This window comes from Pteronotus mesoamericanus, unplaced genomic scaffold (genome assembly GCF_021234165.1).
Source record: "Pteronotus mesoamericanus isolate MK-2021 breed Mesoamerican mustached bat unplaced genomic scaffold, CSHL_Meso_final contig_347, whole genome shotgun sequence".
Taxonomy (NCBI): Eukaryota; Metazoa; Chordata; class Mammalia; order Chiroptera; family Mormoopidae; genus Pteronotus; species Pteronotus mesoamericanus.
Window position 1 is genome coordinate 6,160,033 of NW_026555137.1, and position 17,708 is coordinate 6,177,740.

General features: G+C 40.1%; 1 protein-coding gene across 1 annotated transcript in view; it reads right to left on the minus strand.

Annotated features, from left to right (window-relative positions):
* The window catches only part of USH2A (usherin), a 474,416-nt gene that overhangs the window by 333,541 nt on the left and 123,167 nt on the right, over positions 1 to 17,708 (minus strand). Inside the window, 4 exon segments of the mRNA XM_054576584.1 lie at positions 8,880 to 9,024; positions 10,652 to 10,821; positions 12,410 to 12,679; positions 13,693 to 14,187. Of these exon segments, the coding sequence (XP_054432559.1) occupies positions 8,880 to 9,024; positions 10,652 to 10,821; positions 12,410 to 12,679; positions 13,693 to 14,187 (1,080 nt within the window).

Here is a 17,708-nt window from a genome sequence, read left to right on the forward strand (position 1 = left end):
CAATGGCTTCGACTGTAATTATGACATTCTTGCTACCCAAACTTGAAGCTTTTATGGGGCCTCTGCAATTAACTACTTAAATGCATCGTAACACTTGCTTCTCTGACAGCAACGTATTGATTTTTTCATCATTTTCAAGTCTCCTCCAGCACAAATAAATGTACTACAGTTACAGTTAATGCACTGTGTACATGCATTAAACGCCGGTGCGACACAATTTATTATTTGGTGACATACAGAATTGAAATCTGGCTTCTCAGAAAGTAGTGTCACCAATTCAACATCCGTATGGAAACTACCATTGTCCTTGGTATTACCATTTCTTCAACTTCTAGAGACCTTTTTTTATAGGATACCGAGGCTTAAGAAAAGAAGGGGGTGCTGAATATAAATCTTTTATATGTGTCAGTGTAGGATAAAATTTAAAACAGTCTCACAGAGAAGATATATTTTCCTAAAGGCGACACTGTGGAATCTATGGCAATTTTGTTCAGATGATTTTTTTTGTCTAATTTCATTCCTTGCACATATTCAGGAAACATCCATCAAAATATTTTGCACCCTATGGTCTCTCTGATTCCATTTTTACACATTATAATTGTGTTGTTTTAATGCCTTACTATAATTAGTACTTTATAAAGCTAAAACGGTGTTTTAAAAAGTGCGATTTCTGAATGCCATTCCTGTGTGCCAAAAAGGCCAAGTGCAGCCGTCGCTCAAGTCACGTAACTACATCCAGGCCTCGCGACAGAGGTCATTACATATTTTATCAACCAGCCTTTTCCTTCAGTGCATCCACACATTCGAAATTAAAGTTGGTGAGTAAAAGCAGTTAATTTTGTTTTGTTAGAAATAATATCATTTTAGTTTTAGCATCTAAGACAGATGCCAGCGTTTCACTCTGAACAGATGGTAATTCCATCTAATAGTGCATCTCTGTATTAGTAAGGTCTGTTGTGTATACAAACAGTAATAAACAGTAGGTAAGGATCAAAATAAATTTTAATTGTTGACATTAAATTCTGGCAGCCACAGTTCTGGGGCTGCAATATTCCTTTTTCAAGTCTGTCAGATTTACGAACGCTGCAAAAGCTTTGCCGAAAGCTGCTGGGTCCCAGTTTCAATAAAGAAATGTGCTCGTGCTACCGGGGACTGGATCGTGCTGCGGGGGTTGGGGGGTGGGGGTGGGGGAGGGTCTGTTTTCCTGCACTGAACTATTTCTTCAAGAATGACACAGAATTGGTAAGACCGTCTTTGCAACAGTCTGCCAGGATTTCTTTTAGGATGCTCCCACGGGACTGAACATTCCATCAACAAGTTGATATAAAATGTTGTGTCCCATTGTCACACTGGGGGCGGGGGTCACAATATTATCAGAGCCACTTCCATATCTTCCTAAGCAAGGGTCTCTCCTTCAACTCATGCTATTCCATGTGCACATCCGGGCATTCCTGAACCTCTCTGAGAGTGACATCATTCCTACCATTTTGTTGGCTTTGCCCAACCCAAAGGATTTCCCCGACAATCACAGCTCTTCTCTGCTGCTCTTCTATAGGCTTTGCCATGGATCACAATGTGCCAACAAGCACCCATTTGGTTCTCAGAGTACTTCTGGGGCTTATGAGTCCCTACTTATTTTGGAAAGCTGCCACGTTAAAAAAAAAATAGGAATCATTAAAAAAAAAAGAGTTTGGCATTCAGGTGACTGTTCAATAACAAACATGCTTTGCAATCCTATTTCTTTAAAAAATGGATGCATTTTTTTAATCATGAAAAATATATTGCTTCCACCATATGGGACAACCAACGACTCACCAACCGATTTAAGAGGCAGCATATTGAGCTGACCATATGTTACAGTGCTGTTGAATGGCTGAGTGATTCATGCCCGTCACATTCTAGTATATCAATTAAAGCTCCTTGAAGTCTGCATGATTTGTGTCTCTGTTATTAAACCCTGCTAATTCATCCCACTTACACATCTGTTATAAATCTCTAGGAGTGCTGCATGATTCATGGCAATCTGTGAGCATGCTACAGCAAATTCTTCTCCTTGTAATTAACAGTAAATTGTTTTACTGCCATGCAATGAATTTTTCAGTTATATTGCAAATGAACTCCTAAATGTGCGGTTCTTTCCTAAGAACCGACTTATATCATTAGGCAATTAAAAAGTATTGCTTTGAACCAAAAGCTCTTAATCAAGAGAAATACAATTTAAACATTGCAGAAGAGCTGTGGAAATTTGACACATTGGTTAAAAGTGTAAATAAAAGGGTAAAATTATTTCTGTTGCTGAAAGAGCAAAACAAACAAACAAGGACCCTTCTATGTAGCCATGGTGTCACCGACGCTAACGGTTGCCTGCAACTCTTGGTGGGACAAGTTTGCAAGGGTGGTGTTCATCTTAGAAGTTATTGAAGTCATCTGTCATTACCAAATTTCTCAGATTGCTTTACACTTCTCTAATTGTAAAGCAGTGCCTTTATTCTTGAAATAAATAATTGGATAATTAGCCCAGTGGAATCATCAGAGGGTTCCTGTGCTGTTCGAGTGTTCTTGTCAAAGGTGAAGCAAATCCGTTTCGGCCCGCCTCTGTAGCTCTTCGCGGAGGCGCTGGCTTTTCCCCCCCGTTTCCTGGCAGCAGCCTCAGATTCATGAGTCTATACATCAAGTCACTAGTTTAACAACAAATGGAATTAAATTCAAAGAAGGGAAACTAATTGAAGGACAGCAACAAAAGTGTTTGGTAATGTGCTTTTTAATATGGCATGCCACATTTGCATGATAATTTTTCCTTTTTAGCATGGAGCAGAAAGTGACTAGCTTAATGAGGGATTATTCAAGACAGGAACGAGCAAAATGCATTCATAACTAAGAACAAAGATTGTATTATGAAACAAAAAGAGGCAACCTCAGAGAAGTAACTGGATGATTGGTTTATGCATTATGAATAAAAAAGATAGAAAAATATTTATATTGGTATTCACTAATGACTATATATACAAGATTGTTGTAATTAAAATTATAAATTAACATATTAAGAGTGCTTGTTTAATCACTCTGGGTCCTATTCATGGTGAAAAGACTTATGTACCTGCATGCAAAACAATGTGTGTTTTCAACCCAGCAGCAAAGGGCCAATATATTTTACTTTGGATTCAGAAAAAACACTTAATGCACCACTAATTACTTGCTTGATGGGAGATGGGCACATCTAAGCTCTTGGTGTGGAGGTCAACTGATGGCAGGCAAAGGACATAGCACACTGTCCCCCCAGAAATGGACCTCCCAAAGAAATTTCTCTTAAAAACAAAAAAAGGTTTAAAGTGTACCTAACTGGCAAAGGACGGAAATGCCCAAATTTCCCAGATTAAAAAGGTGATTTTAAAACTGTAACAAGGACTCTAAGAGGGTCTAGTCCATCAGGTGCCCCTCCGACCCCCAGATGCAACTCCAAAGCCACCGAGGACCCTGCCTGAAGATCCCTCGAAGCAGAGGGTAGCGGCTACTGCTGGGAGGAGCCCTCCCACCAATCAGATCTCAGTCTTTGGGTGACCCAAAAACCAGAGGGGGAGCCATGGAATGTTCTGGATGAAATGCACCCATTCTAACCATGTATCAAATTGAAAAATATTTAAAGCACAGAAGAGCCCATTATAAGTCTCAAGGTTTGTAATGCAATGGTCAGATAAATCTTTACAAGCATCTTTTTTATTTCTCTGACTGAGGTTTAAGGAAGAAACACATTTTCATGATTTCAAGCTGCAAAAAGGAAGAATACGACTTGTGATTTTCTGTACTCTCACGAAGTATATCAGTGTTGCTGGCTTCTTTTGATCCCCAATAATGAGCTCATGTGAACTGCATTTAGGCTGCAGACTGAAATTTTCCCACTAATCCACTAGAATTTGTTAGAGTAATACATACCCTCCAAATTGCAGTTTTATTACTAGCATAAACACCAAGGAGGAACATAAAGCTGCAAGTGAACTTCTAGTCCTTTCCTGCATCAGAACCATTGACTGTTCTAAAGGATTGGCTTTCCCATTGTCTACTTTTATGACTTAAAATATTTCAGTTGCATCTGGATGTTTAATCTTGGAAAAATTATAGACAAAAAAAAATCCTTATTTACTAAAAATAAGGAGGCAAGAAAGACCCTGGGCCTGTAATTGCTGGGTTTTGCCTTGCATTCCAATAAAAACAAGTAAGTTCATGCCCACTCATCTAAACACCCCTGAAACGGTGTATTTTATACGAAATCAAACAGCAAGCAAAACTTATTTTTCCATGCAAGTGGTTTTACTCTCTGCTTGGCAGATGAAGACTCAGAGAGTTCTGACAAAATATACTAAAAGATTAAGAAATAAACATTTTCCCTGAGGAACACTAAAATAATGTGTCCTTCAGATAAGAAAGGGTTTCACAAGGGAACAAACATTAATGTGATTTTAATGGAAATTGAGTAGAAGGAAAATTTTGGCAAAGCACAAAGAACCACGCATTGCAAACTGACCATTTCACCTTGTCCTGCGACGCTTCTGCTCCAAACACGCTCCTTAGTGCCCCAGAGGGCCACCAATGTCCCCAGGCTCCTTGTGGTTCTCTCTTCTCTTGCTTTTCCTACAGCATATGACACTACATTCAACATTCTCCTTCTAGATTTCTCTCTTCCCTTGACTTGTCTGATTCAGTTCTCCCTAAGTTCTTTTCCTATTGCTGATCATTTCTCTGTTCTCTTTAGTCCTCCTTTCTCCCAAAATGTGAGCATTCATCAAGATGTAAAGTTATTCTGGATCTTTCTCTGCCTGCACTAATTCATTGTTATCCATGGTTTTAGCTTCCATGTATAGAAAGATAATTGCAAAATCTACATCATTCTTAGGTGTTTGCATTTTCCGCTGCTGGCTGGTTACATTTGCCATGGCTGTATTTCTATCACATGATCAAATGTAAACTCATGGGTTTATTTCTCCCACGTATTCTTTCTTCATCTTTCCCATTATACTGAATGGCATCATGACATGATATACAGTATTTACTGTCATCCTCAATCCTTCTCTCTTCTTAACCTGTGGATTTCTCTTTCTGGATCCCACTCCACCCCCTTCTTTCAACCTTTGCTTTTGTTTATATGATTTGTTCCCTCATTGCCTCTTAGAATCCAGCAATCACTCCCCTTAGTTCATGTCCATGCATAAAAGTTCTTTGGCTTCTCCATTTCCTATACTATTGTTATCCGACCCCTGTCTGTTTTCGGCCTACCAATTATGCTTCTTAATCTCTGCACTATTCCCCTCCCCCGCTTCCCACTCCCAGTGGATAACCCTCCAAATGATCGAACAAAACCCCAGAAAAAGAACTAAACAAAACAGATAATTAACCTATCAGATGCAGAGCTCAAAACACTGGTGATCCGGATGTTCACAGCACTCTCTGACTATGGCAACAACATCTAGGAAGAAATGAAGGTTACATTAAGTGAAAGAAAGCAAAATCTACTGGGAAACAACAGTGAAAGGGAGGAAGCCAGGATTCAAATCAATGATTTGGAACATAAGGAAGAAATAAGCACTCAACCAGAACAGCAAGAAGAAACAAGAACTTAAAAAAAAAACAAAAAACCAAGAAGATAATATAAGAAGCCTCTGGGACATCTACACACTTTCTTTTAATCTATTGTACACTCTCCTGCCAAACAATAGTCTCTGTAAACCCCTAGTGCTCATCACATCAGTACCTGGAACAGCGCCGTGTCTAAGACAGTAACCAGCACACAGTATATGGCAAAAATCTTGACCAGTCCTCTAGCGTCTGTCTCAAATGCTATTTACCCCCAGGCTCCCAGGTTACAGAGCCCTATCTCCTGTTCTGTGTTCCTATGGCGGGCTTCTCCCCTCTCTTGCACGCCCTGTGGTGTCAATCCTACCTGTAATACGTCAACACCTGCCTGCAGACACCCTTAAGGCATCTTTGAATGGATTACCTCTGGATCACCCCCGCCCCCCGCAGCGTTTTAAGTAGCAAGCCTTTGATAGATGATGACTGAAGTAAACATTCACAATTAAATACAGCAACAATATGGTTGTGGCACATCACTGACTCTATATTGCAACAAACAAATGTGAAATGTGTGGTTTCTGAGCAAAATTTTGAAATGCATATAATTCTGAATGACATGCTCCTTAACAGAACTGAAAAACAAATGGTTTTAGACATCAGCTTCCGAAAGTTTATTTTTATAGTACTTTCCTTATTTTTAGCACTCTCCATTGTCATTTTTATGTTATAATAATCTTATGAAACTGAAGTTGTAAACTAAACTTCCTGGTTTTGATAACATTAGAAATTCTGTAACATTTACATTGTGACTGACAAATAATAATGTTTATTGAGGATTTACTCTGTGCTGGGCACTGCTTTAAATAATTAACATGTATTAATTTCTTTCAGTCCTCATGAGAACCCTACAAAATAGGTTGTCCTTATTCATAAATTGGAAAATGAAGACAAAGAAGTAATATAGTTGACTCAAGGTCACTTAGGTAATAAATAGCAGAGCCCAAGTCAAGCCCTGGACTTCTGGCTTATTTTCTCCCCTAAATATATGAATACTATCGCCTTTTAACAAGGCGATTAACGTGCACATCTCATGGCCTGCAGAGAACGTGTCTCCACATTCTACTTTTCACGGCTAGAGAGACGGGGAGGGAAATGGTGGCCTCAGGTGAGCTCTAGTTCAGTAATCTTCTAGTGCACAGCTGTGGCCTTAAGCCCATCTCCCATAAGTAGAACAAGAGCTGCACAGGGCACCCGGGCGCTCTGTTGTGGACGCCACAGGAAGCCACTGCGACCAATGAGGATGGTGGCTGCACAGGCACTGTCCTGGGCGCATTGAGTTGGACAGATTCTGTTTATTCATAGACATCCTTCTTGTTTCCCACTTTCTAGCTCTGGGACTGCTCCTCTTAGTCCTGGGGAGACTCTAGGGACAGACTCTAGGGACAGCTCTCCTTAGTTCCTTTAGTGTGTTTGTGTCGATGCAAGGCAGACTGGATCTCGCCTTTAAGACAGGGCTGGACTAGCAGTGCTCGGAAGGAGGGCGTGGGAGGTGTGCTGGGAGACACCTAGGAATGTAGCCTGAAGGCACAGACGCTGGTGTGGAGGTCTCGTCATGGAAAACATCGCAAGTGATGCCACAGGAATCTAAAGGAGACTGGGGACAACCCCCAAGGCCGCAGAATAAGAATGTTAAGAATGTTAAGTCAGAGCCACGGGAGACGATTCAGGTAGATATAAGAAATCGCCCCTTCAAAGAGGTTTCTAAACACAGTATGGATTCACCTGAGAGGCAGGAGCTGCCCCGCCACTCACAGCGCCAGACTGTTGGACAGACACTTGGGAGAGACATTACGAAGAATTTATTATTAGTGGCTGGACGGTCACACTAGGTGACTTTTAAATGTCTTACAACCCCAAGAAGCAGTGACTTCAGTTCTGCTGCCACACGGGTGGGTCCCCTCTGCCTCCCACACTACCCCAGGCCAGTCTGCAACATGGCCAGCTTGTCTTGTTCTGTTTTTGCTTTTTCCAGCCCACAAGACAGATGTCTCTTTAATTTTTATTCTCTAGTCCCGAACCATTTATACAAATCACATCATTTTTCCTAAAGGAGACACAGAGTCTTCCTCCATTATCCATGTATACCATATATACAACCCTCATAATGATGTATACAAAATAAATGCATATACAGTCTTATAAGAGAACGGTATTTGAACAAGTTAGGTGTTCCGTGTATGGAACATGTGAAACACATACAGACTGAATACGAATAGGTTATAGATTAAATATATTAAAATATACAGAGACCAATCATAGAGATAATAAAACATAATTTCTTGGAATTTGGAAGTCATTATCACTGATGGAAAATCTGAAGAAACAAAATTACAAATGAGATAATTTGAGTCCAACATATTTTTCCAGAATGAAACAAAACAAAGCAACAGACTATAGAACTGGACCTGAAGACAGGAAGAAAGTCTATGGAATAGGTTATAGCCAAATATGTCTGTGTACTAGCTACTATTCACAGGAGTATTTTAACTTCACATCTGGAAATTTCCTTAAAGAATAACAGGAAACCCAGCCTTGTTCGACTGCTGTTCAAAAAACTGATTTGAAAATATACTAAATGCTAAGGAATTGGGTTATCTAGGTAATACTTCATGAAAATATACTAAATGCTAAGGAATTGGGTTATCTAGGTAATACTTCGCATAATCAGGTCTGTACTGAATCTAGTTTGTTCAAGTGAAGCAAGCAAAAATTTGTACAAACCATTTCCCGCTATGATCATACTTGATGACAAGTCTTTTCTCTAAATTTGATGCACTTAGGAGATTCTTATTAATAATAAATTAGTAAGTACACTACTGCCTATTCAATAAAGGCAAACTGTAACACCAGGGCCACACAGTAAATTCTGGACGTCTGCCTTTTGCCTCCTAGAGTAAGTGACCCAACCCCACAAAAAAGGTCAAGACTGAGGGATGAGATATTCTGAGTCCTCACACAAAGCTTCCTGAACCAAGGACACCACTGGGACCCAGGATGAGGGCTGTGCCCTGAGTTACTCTGCAGGTAATTATGTTTCTTACTATGACGCAGTTACAACTCAGGACTTGTAGGTGCCTCTTAAACCTAAGTGTATTATTTTGTTTAAAACCGTCAAATAAATAGCAATCAGGATTCATGAGGGAGCAGGAGAGAGCAGAAAAGAGAGATGTGAAGTCCAAACCAGAGAAGGTACTGAGCTTTGTCCATTTCATAAATACACAATATATTTTTCATGTCCGTTAAAACGGGCTTACCTGCTGCTAATGTCTGTCCAGCTCCCGGAGCACTGGCCACACAACCAATTGAATTGCAGAGAGAAACAGTGAAGTTGTAGACTCTGTGAGGTTTTAGGCCGCTTACAACACAGGACAGTTGTTGGGATTCATTCGTGGCCAACACCTTCAAGGCAAAAAAAAGAAAGGCCGATTATAGGTAATCAGTGTGCAAGATATAACCCTGGCAGTCAAAGTTCCATGAATTCAAACAGAAGGAATTACTGCCAATCTCTCTTAGGAAAAGGGATTTGTGTGTGTGTGAACAGTCTCAGCAAGCTAGGGTTTAATTGATAATTGTACAACCACACTGTTTTATGAGGTAATAATCCCGTTCCTGAGTGGAGAAACGAGGAAACCAAGTTATTGCCTCATAAAGCAGCGTGGTGATATGGTTATTGTCACCAATGGTAGAGATAAAGGATGGTGACATGTCATTGTTATCATGAAAAAGTCCAATTAAAACCATAGGGCCTGGCCAAAACTAACCCAATGCGGGAATGCCCACATGCTATTTGATGGGGATCATACAGAGAGATGTCACTGTTAAATCAACGCCACCGTGTTCTTAAAAAAAAAAAAATAAGAAAAGAAAGAAAAAAGTGAACACAGTGCTGAGCATCCACATGAGGTCAATTCTCAATTATCTTTCTTATGCAAATTGCAGAGTAGATCAAACAGTTATATTTTTTGAAATACTGTCTTTATCACACCATTTCAGATGAAAATAGCAGATTTGAGCAAAGGAGACTGAGAGGAACACTGCAGTCCGTGAACAAGTAATGAAATAGCCAACACTGAGGGTTGGTCCTGTCATGAAAACCAGAACTGATCAAAGTGCCCGTGGAAATGAGCTCAGTCTGTAGATACAGAAAACACTGGAAATCATACCCATAAAAAAGTCACTTGGTGGAGGTGGAGAGTATGACACCAAGCGTAAATAAGTAGAAAACTGTTTCTTCTAAGTAGGCAGCATGGCCTGTCCGGTTGACACCAGCCCGTCTGTCATTGGCCACCCTCATGCCGATCAAATGGGCCGATGGAGAACCGTGGCGCAAGTGTAGGCTCACACACCACTTCCATCCTCCAAGTTTGTTTATATGCACACGTCTATCAAATGGATAGATATGTCCATATAACAGACATGCGCACGCACACAGGAAAGCTGCAGCAACTGTGAGCAAGGATTGCTATTCTCATGACTTCTAGCTGGACTAGGAGTTACTACAGGGCGAAAGGTCACCATCTGCCCCAAAGCTTGAACATCATAACCTTTGCTATAAGCTGTGATAAATCTCATTCCTGAGGTGTTTTCTAAGGAAATAGAAATATGGAAAATGCACATTTAAATGTTCTTACCAATGTTATTTATATTTCTAAAGGAATTTATACAATATAAATATCAAGGTACTATACATCAGTTAGAAACTTTATTATATGTCCAAATAATATGACAGTACCTAGCTACCAAAAGTCAGTCTCTTGCATCATATTTAAGGATATATGTTAAGTGGAAAAAGTAAATTTTATGAAACAAAATTTTATCACTTTAGCTTTAATATATGCTTGCATTAGAAAAATATTAGTCACATAAATAGAAGAGCATTGTACATATCACATTACAACAGGAAACAGATGCCCCATTTAAACAATGCACAAGGGAGAGTTCTGCTCCTGTAATCTGCAAACTCAGGAAATGTCAAAATGAAGACATAATTCACTTCTGAAAGGACGTCAGCTGAAAATCACAATACCTGTGAAACCACCACCGGAGAAGACTGTTGAGGCGATTGTTCGGAAATCATACTGATGTCGTACCTCACCACCTTCCCTCTTGTCACGTTGTCTGCCGGCCTCTCCCAGGACACGTTGAGGGAGTACGGCGAGAGGGGGAGGACTGAAGGAGGCGCCATGAACAGAGGCTCTGTCGATGACGACAGCAGCAGCGAAACCGTGAGTCCTGGCAGGTGTTCCAAACGGACCCCCCGCATGTGTTCAAGTTTCTGAAATACCCCGTTTGTTACCTAATATTCTGATTTTTAAAAAGTCAAATAATATACTGCTGCATATAAGGACTATTCTTTTTTATGTTATCTGCAAGGATGGTCTCCAATTTCATATTAACATCAAAGACATTTTCCATTTTCAAAATAAAAATTCTCTAGTAATCTGTGTTTATAAAGATAACTGGTAAATAATTGGTTGGGAAACCATAAGTCTTATAAAGTATTTGGGAAAAAAGGTATCAAAATAGACGATGTTACAGTCCACAGGGTTCAGAACAATGCGTAGTGACATACTGGATTTCTTATGTGGAGAGGTATTTCCCCGGGCCAAACCGATATACCTGGGAGAATGTTATTCTTTAGAAAGAAGTCAGTCTAAAATCTTCTAAATAACCCCAAAGGAATTTTTTAACTTTTCAATAAGTCTTGACTGAAATGTGCAGGGTGTATATACACGCATACATTCTCTCCTTGCCATCCTTGAGATCTTAATATAGATTTTAAATGTGCTAACCAAAAGTGTATTATCAGAAGACCTCAGCGCACTTTCATTAGCCAGTGACCCATAAGATTATGAGGGTCCGGTGCTGCAGCTTCACCCATTACTTTTCATTTCTGACCTTGCTTTTCCCCTTCCAGAATGCCATGGCTCATCACTTGTGCTATCATGGCACTATTATTTGTCCAAGATGGCTGGAAGTCGTTAAGATATGCTCAACCACAATGCACATTTTATTCATGAAATGATCCCCTTGGACATCAACCTACAGCTACCCTTATCCTCCACAGCCCCAACAGGTTCAGGTTAAAGCAGGACTTGTGTTTCTTTGGATAGCCACGTGAATTTAAAGCATAACAAAAATGTATTTTAAATTTCATTGAAGACTCATGAAACTTGAAGTGCTGTATGTCTGTGTAAAGAGTAAGGTGGAGAATTTAAAATACCTCAATTGCCTTAGTAAAGATAGCCTTAAAAAATGAAAAATTTTCTTCCTCCTTTTTTCCCATATTGCCAATGACATGTATAAGCACACTTGTGAATTATAGATTTTGATATCCAGGAATCTGTCATTAGGTATAACCTAGTACATAAACTACTTGTTTTGGAAAGAAAAATAAAAACAAAGTCAGATTTATGAAGTTTGTAACAGGTATCACCCTCATTGACCCTGAATTGTGCTGACTTTGGAGCAAGATGAGAAAACACACATCCAATCCAATGCAGGACTGGAAACCAATTGCTATTCTGCAAACATGCTTAAAAGACTGTAACTATAGTTAAGTCATCACCCTCTCCCTTGAAGTAATAGCTAAAGCATTTTTTTTCCCATAAAACTTATTGTAAGTCCTTTATGACCTTGAGTCATATAGGTAACGAAGGGAAGTACTAATTTTTTCCTTGCCATAGGTAAGTTTATAATTCTTACTTGAGTGCTGTTGACTTTAATTGGAGACAGTGTTTTCCTACAGGAGTTTTAAAAGTAGAATTTAAGGCTTGACTGTTACCTGACTCTCCAGTTCTTTCTGAGGTCCAGGCTGAGGACACGCTTCCAGCCACGCTCACGGCCAAGACTCTGAACTCGTACGTGGTGTACGGCTGCAGGCCAGCAATGGCTGCGGACGTCCGGGGCGCTCTCAGCACGGGCTCACTGGTTGCTTCTGCGAACAGGTGAGGGCTGAGCCAGCCGCTGCTCTCAAAAACCCGGCTTTCTGCTGCCGTGGGTTCTCCATTAGATCTCAATCTTTTCATGTATAGTTCATATCTTATAATTATACCTAAGAAAGGGAAACAGTGAAACCAGATGACTCATCAGACAAACAAGAGAATATTGGGGGTGGGGTGGGGTTAAATCAGTTAAAGAGAGTTGGCTTTTCATTATTCTTCTGACTAGATTCCATCTCCATTTTCTTGGTAATTCAGATTGTAGGTACTGACAAAAAACAAACTGATGGATAGATGAATATATGAATGAATGTATGAAATGCTACCAAAAAGTATATTCATGTGGAAAAAAAATGGGAACATATACAACACAAAATAGCTATAATTTATGATAGGTAAACTTATCTTTTTTTTTCAGGATGAATGGCCGTAATTTCTACTAAGGATAGCTATTTCTTTATGGGAATTTTATCAGTGTACTTCAAATTCGCACATTTTAAAATGGGGGTTTTAATTGGTAAGCCCTGTTTCCATAAATATTGGAATATTATAGTTAATTTCTACCCAGTTTTATCAAGTAATTAAAAAACCTAAGAAAAAAGGTTTTGCCATAATATGTACATGATATTAAACTACTAAAAATCTATGGATGCACATCTGGCCTATATAACAGGGTTCAATTGCATGAGTTGACTTAATGGAGTCAGCTAGCCTATATACATATTTTTTACATTATTTTATACACTTTTCTTGCCTAAAAGAGAAAATTTACTGCTTATGAGTGCCCTAACTTTGTGACACAGTCAAATATAATGCATTCTGTGAGTGAGTTTTAAATTAGAAACATAATTTGTGTTGTCGCAGATGTCATTAAGAGCAAAGATAATATTAGCCTTTTAAGGGGCAATTTAAATGAATGGAATTTGTTATTAGATTAAAGAAATACATTTGTTCTACTAAACAGGACAAACAGTATCTTACATCTTTAGAAATTGTTTCTCAATTATTATATCCAGCAGTTATAAACATGCATACAACTGCCAGACTCTGTTGCACAACTCCCAGTTTCTTCGATCCTCATTCCTGTGTTGCCCAGGAGGGTGGACTCTAGGCCTTGGATTCCTACCATTTGGTTCCACCGGTGGAGCCCAGTCTACACGAAGTTCTGTGGAGCTGATCTTTTGCACCCTAGGTGGGCCCAGCCTTCGGGGTGGTGCCTGGGCTGTGGTCACTGTTATGGGCGAGCTGTGTAAACAGCCCCCATGAGTACACGCCTGCACGGAAAAACGGTACTTGCTGAACGGGACCAGGTGCTGGATGGTCACTGAGGTTTCACGACCTTCGTGGAAAACACACGGCTGAATGTCATCTACAGGGACACAGGACAAAATGTATTTCTCTACTGGCCCCGAACAATTTGAGGGTGCTGCCCAGGTAAGGGTCACGGAGTCGGAGCCAACAGGAGTGACGTGACTCAAGTTCAAGCTTCCCCCCGGGACCCCTGGTGCTGTCCTGTAGGTCACTGCTGTGCTCCCTGTGGAGCCGTGTGCATTGGTGGTCTTGATGGAATAGGAATACGAGGTATATGGTGACAGGCCAGTGTCTGAGAAGTGCTGGGTACCTGAAATTAAAAGAAAAAAAATAAGAAAATAGTTACAATTCCGCAACCTGGTAAGAAGTCACGTCTACTTGTTTTCCCATGATACAACTCAACTAGATGAACTACAGCAATCTCCTCTTTATGAATACCCAGCATGTTTAAGTGCTCGCAGAAGAAGGGTTAGGCATCAGAGCCTGGTTTTAACCCACAGGGTTTCTAGGCTTCCTAAATGGCGAGGATGCTGTGTTAGGAGCCGATGGGCCTACTATGGGACCTTCCTTGGCTGGATCAAGATTACCCTTCAGCTTTGGAGGGCCCAAAGGCTGGGTGAAGGACGCGGAAAACAAATCTCAGAGAGTCCCTGGGAACACAAAGAGCCCAGGGGAGGCCGAGATAGTGCAGATTTCCCAAGGACCTAACCAAGCCGAAAATGCACGTCTTCACCAGCTTCATGGAACCAAGGTTGGCGTCATCAGCATGTCGATGGTGGAGATCGGCCAGCCCCCCCACCCCACCATGGGCCAGCACCCTCTGAAGGGCGTACAGAAGCAAGGGCCAGAGGGAAACTGCCTTCCTGAAGCACCACCATGGCAGCTGGGAGAAGGGAATAATTGAAGGCTAAACACAGGAGTGCATGCCATCGGTGAAGTGTTTATGTCTTCCCCACATTCACGTGCTAGACACTTAATGACCAAGGTGATAGTGTTAAGAGATGGGGACTTTAGGAGTGATTAGGTTAAGACGGTGAGCCCATAAGTGAGATCACTGCCCTCATAAAAAAGGGCCCACAAAGGTCTTTCCTACCTTCTACCATATGAGGACACAGGTAGCCTGCAACCCAGAAAAGGGTCTTCACTACGCCCTGACTGCGCTGGTACCCTGACTGTGGATTTCTAGCCACCAGAGCTTAAATTTCTGTAGTAAATTTCCATTGTTTATAAGCCCCTCAGGCTATGTTTTTTCTTTTTTTTTTTTAATAGTGGCCTGAATGGACTAAGACAGTGAACATCTGAGTGAAGGGTAATTTTTCCATTCTTTATATATGTCTTTGCGAATTCTGCATGAAAATATGCTGAGTATTGCACTAGATTCCAATTAGGATGCAGAAGCCACAGAGTAATTTTGGTTTCCTTACTCTGCCCTCTCAATAATGAGAACTGTCCTTTCATCTTTGTATTTCTAGTGGCTCATATACTTCCTGGTCTGGCGTAAGCATTGAATAAAAGTGCACTGAATGAACAGATGAACAAATGAATGATTTTCCACACATACTCAATTTATTTTTCTAGGCAATAATATTAACAGCCTTATAAAACAATTGTTTCTTTTTCTGCTCTCTTGTTTCCTTTCTTATCCTCTCCCTGTATTTCCTACTTGTCCTTCTTAGCAGAACCATCTTGTCACTTGTTGCATCAATCCTTCGACGTGGTGTGGGATAATAAATTACAACGATATTAAAGGTAGAAATGAAGACCTCGATTTTACTGAAGTATATCATTGTCTGAAACTCTAAACCTACACTATGTTATTGTCAAAGTGACTATCTAGTTTCCCAGTGGGAACATTTCCCTGGAGTTACCCTCAAGGTCTATCTCCCTACTCACGATATTCCAAACAAGACATGGCTTAACTGACCATGAATTTGGGGGGCAAAGGCAAAGTATGTGCGGATCAGTCCACTGATTCTTTTCTTGTCTTCCTTCAGTAGAGAAGGCATATTCTCCAATCTGGCTGTTATTGTAATAAAGGTTATTTTTTATTTTAAATTTCCATCTCCCTGATTCTCATGCCTAGCTGTCCTTCAGTTTCAAACTCAAGTAAGTAAAAATAACGTGATGCACCGGCCACCCCAAAAATGTCAATACTATTAAAAGAGCGCAGCATCCTACACCACAGCAGTTCTTGTCACACTTATGACACAGAAAATACCTACGCGCACCCCAGACTGGGGCTGCACAGGGCATAGTATCAAGTGCCAGGTATGTACAATTCCCAACGTACTAACTTGACTTCTACACCTTTCTTTCCTACTTATGAAAGCTTATGAGTATGCATACGAGAGGAATTTTATTTTGGGAAACCATGGACTATACCTTATTTTATTAAACTTTAATTCAGAAACTTTAGAATTAGTCCACCATTATTAGCACGCTATTAATAATAACCAATAATCTGTAAGGTCTAAAAATGATGATATACCAGTTGTCGTGACCTTAGGTTGGCAACTGCTGACCTGCAGAATCCCACAGTGCTTTAGGCTGGCCAGGAACAGTTTTTATTCTAACAAGGAACTCTGTAATAGCCTCAAGCCTATGATCAAACTTGCCTGGACGCCAACACTATGAATTTTCTTTGAAAAGTTCAATGACTCCCCGCCTACAATTCCAAATGCCTTTATTTAACCCAAAGATTTGTGTTCATCTGACTGAATACAAGCACTGTTTCCTTTTATATCACACATGCAATCCACACACTGGAAAGAGAATAATAAACATAAGGGTATTACTGGAATGATGGGAAGTTCTGACAGTGTCAGCCGATTGTTCTTACTGTTCAAATGCCATCATGCAGATAATTTTCACATCATTAATTACAGCAACTGTCGAGAAATGCCAGAAGTGGTATTTTTTAATGAAAAATAAGGTTTTAGGAAATAATACCTTGTATAATAGGATTATGTAAATGCCTGATTAGTGAATGAGCGTACCCATATTATGTAAGAAACTGTTGTTTGGAGTCTGTATTAGTGCAATAATGAAAAACAGCCAGATTGCTGTACTCACATGTACTGTTCTATGAAACAGATCCCAATATGCTACTATGGAAAATACGCCCCTGGGCAGAAGCGTGTAAGTGAAGGTTAGCTTTACTGTTGAATTCAGCTGGGCAGAAAACAGGGTGAGTCTAATTCGCCACTTCAGACACAGTTCAAGCAGTGGCACTGTCATCGTCAAAATCACTTCAATATTTTTCTAACTTTCTCTTCCCCTATCACAAAAATTTAAGTTTCAGGACACCTGGATCATGCTGATATTTGGAAGAAAATAAACACTCTGGTGGCAGGTTTTTAGGATGCTTTGCCAACGTGGCAGATGTAGGCAGATGTTCATTTCCCTCTGCAATCTGCATCGTGAAGTTCAGGGTTTCCATTAACTTCCAAGAAGACTTGGAGTACTGAAGAGACATTTAGAGTTAGCAGAAAGCGCTGGACACTATAATGAAGGTGCAAGTCACTCATACTTAGGTGTAAAATGTGACCTGTGATAATGTATATAAAACAAAACCACAGGCTGTGCAGAAGTTTTAAAGCCAATCAATATGCCAAAAAAAAAAAAAAAAAAGGGCATCCTTCTAAGATCTTGAGAAAGATTATGGGACTTTAGTATTTCTTCACAGCTTTGTATACTTTTGTAATGAATTAAACCTGTTAAACTAGAATTTGGAAAATTGGGCATGAAACAAAGAAAACAACATGGAACTAGGTATTGGCATCACCTTTCCTGTGTTTCTTAGTTTCTTAAACGATCTTGTAGCCAAATATG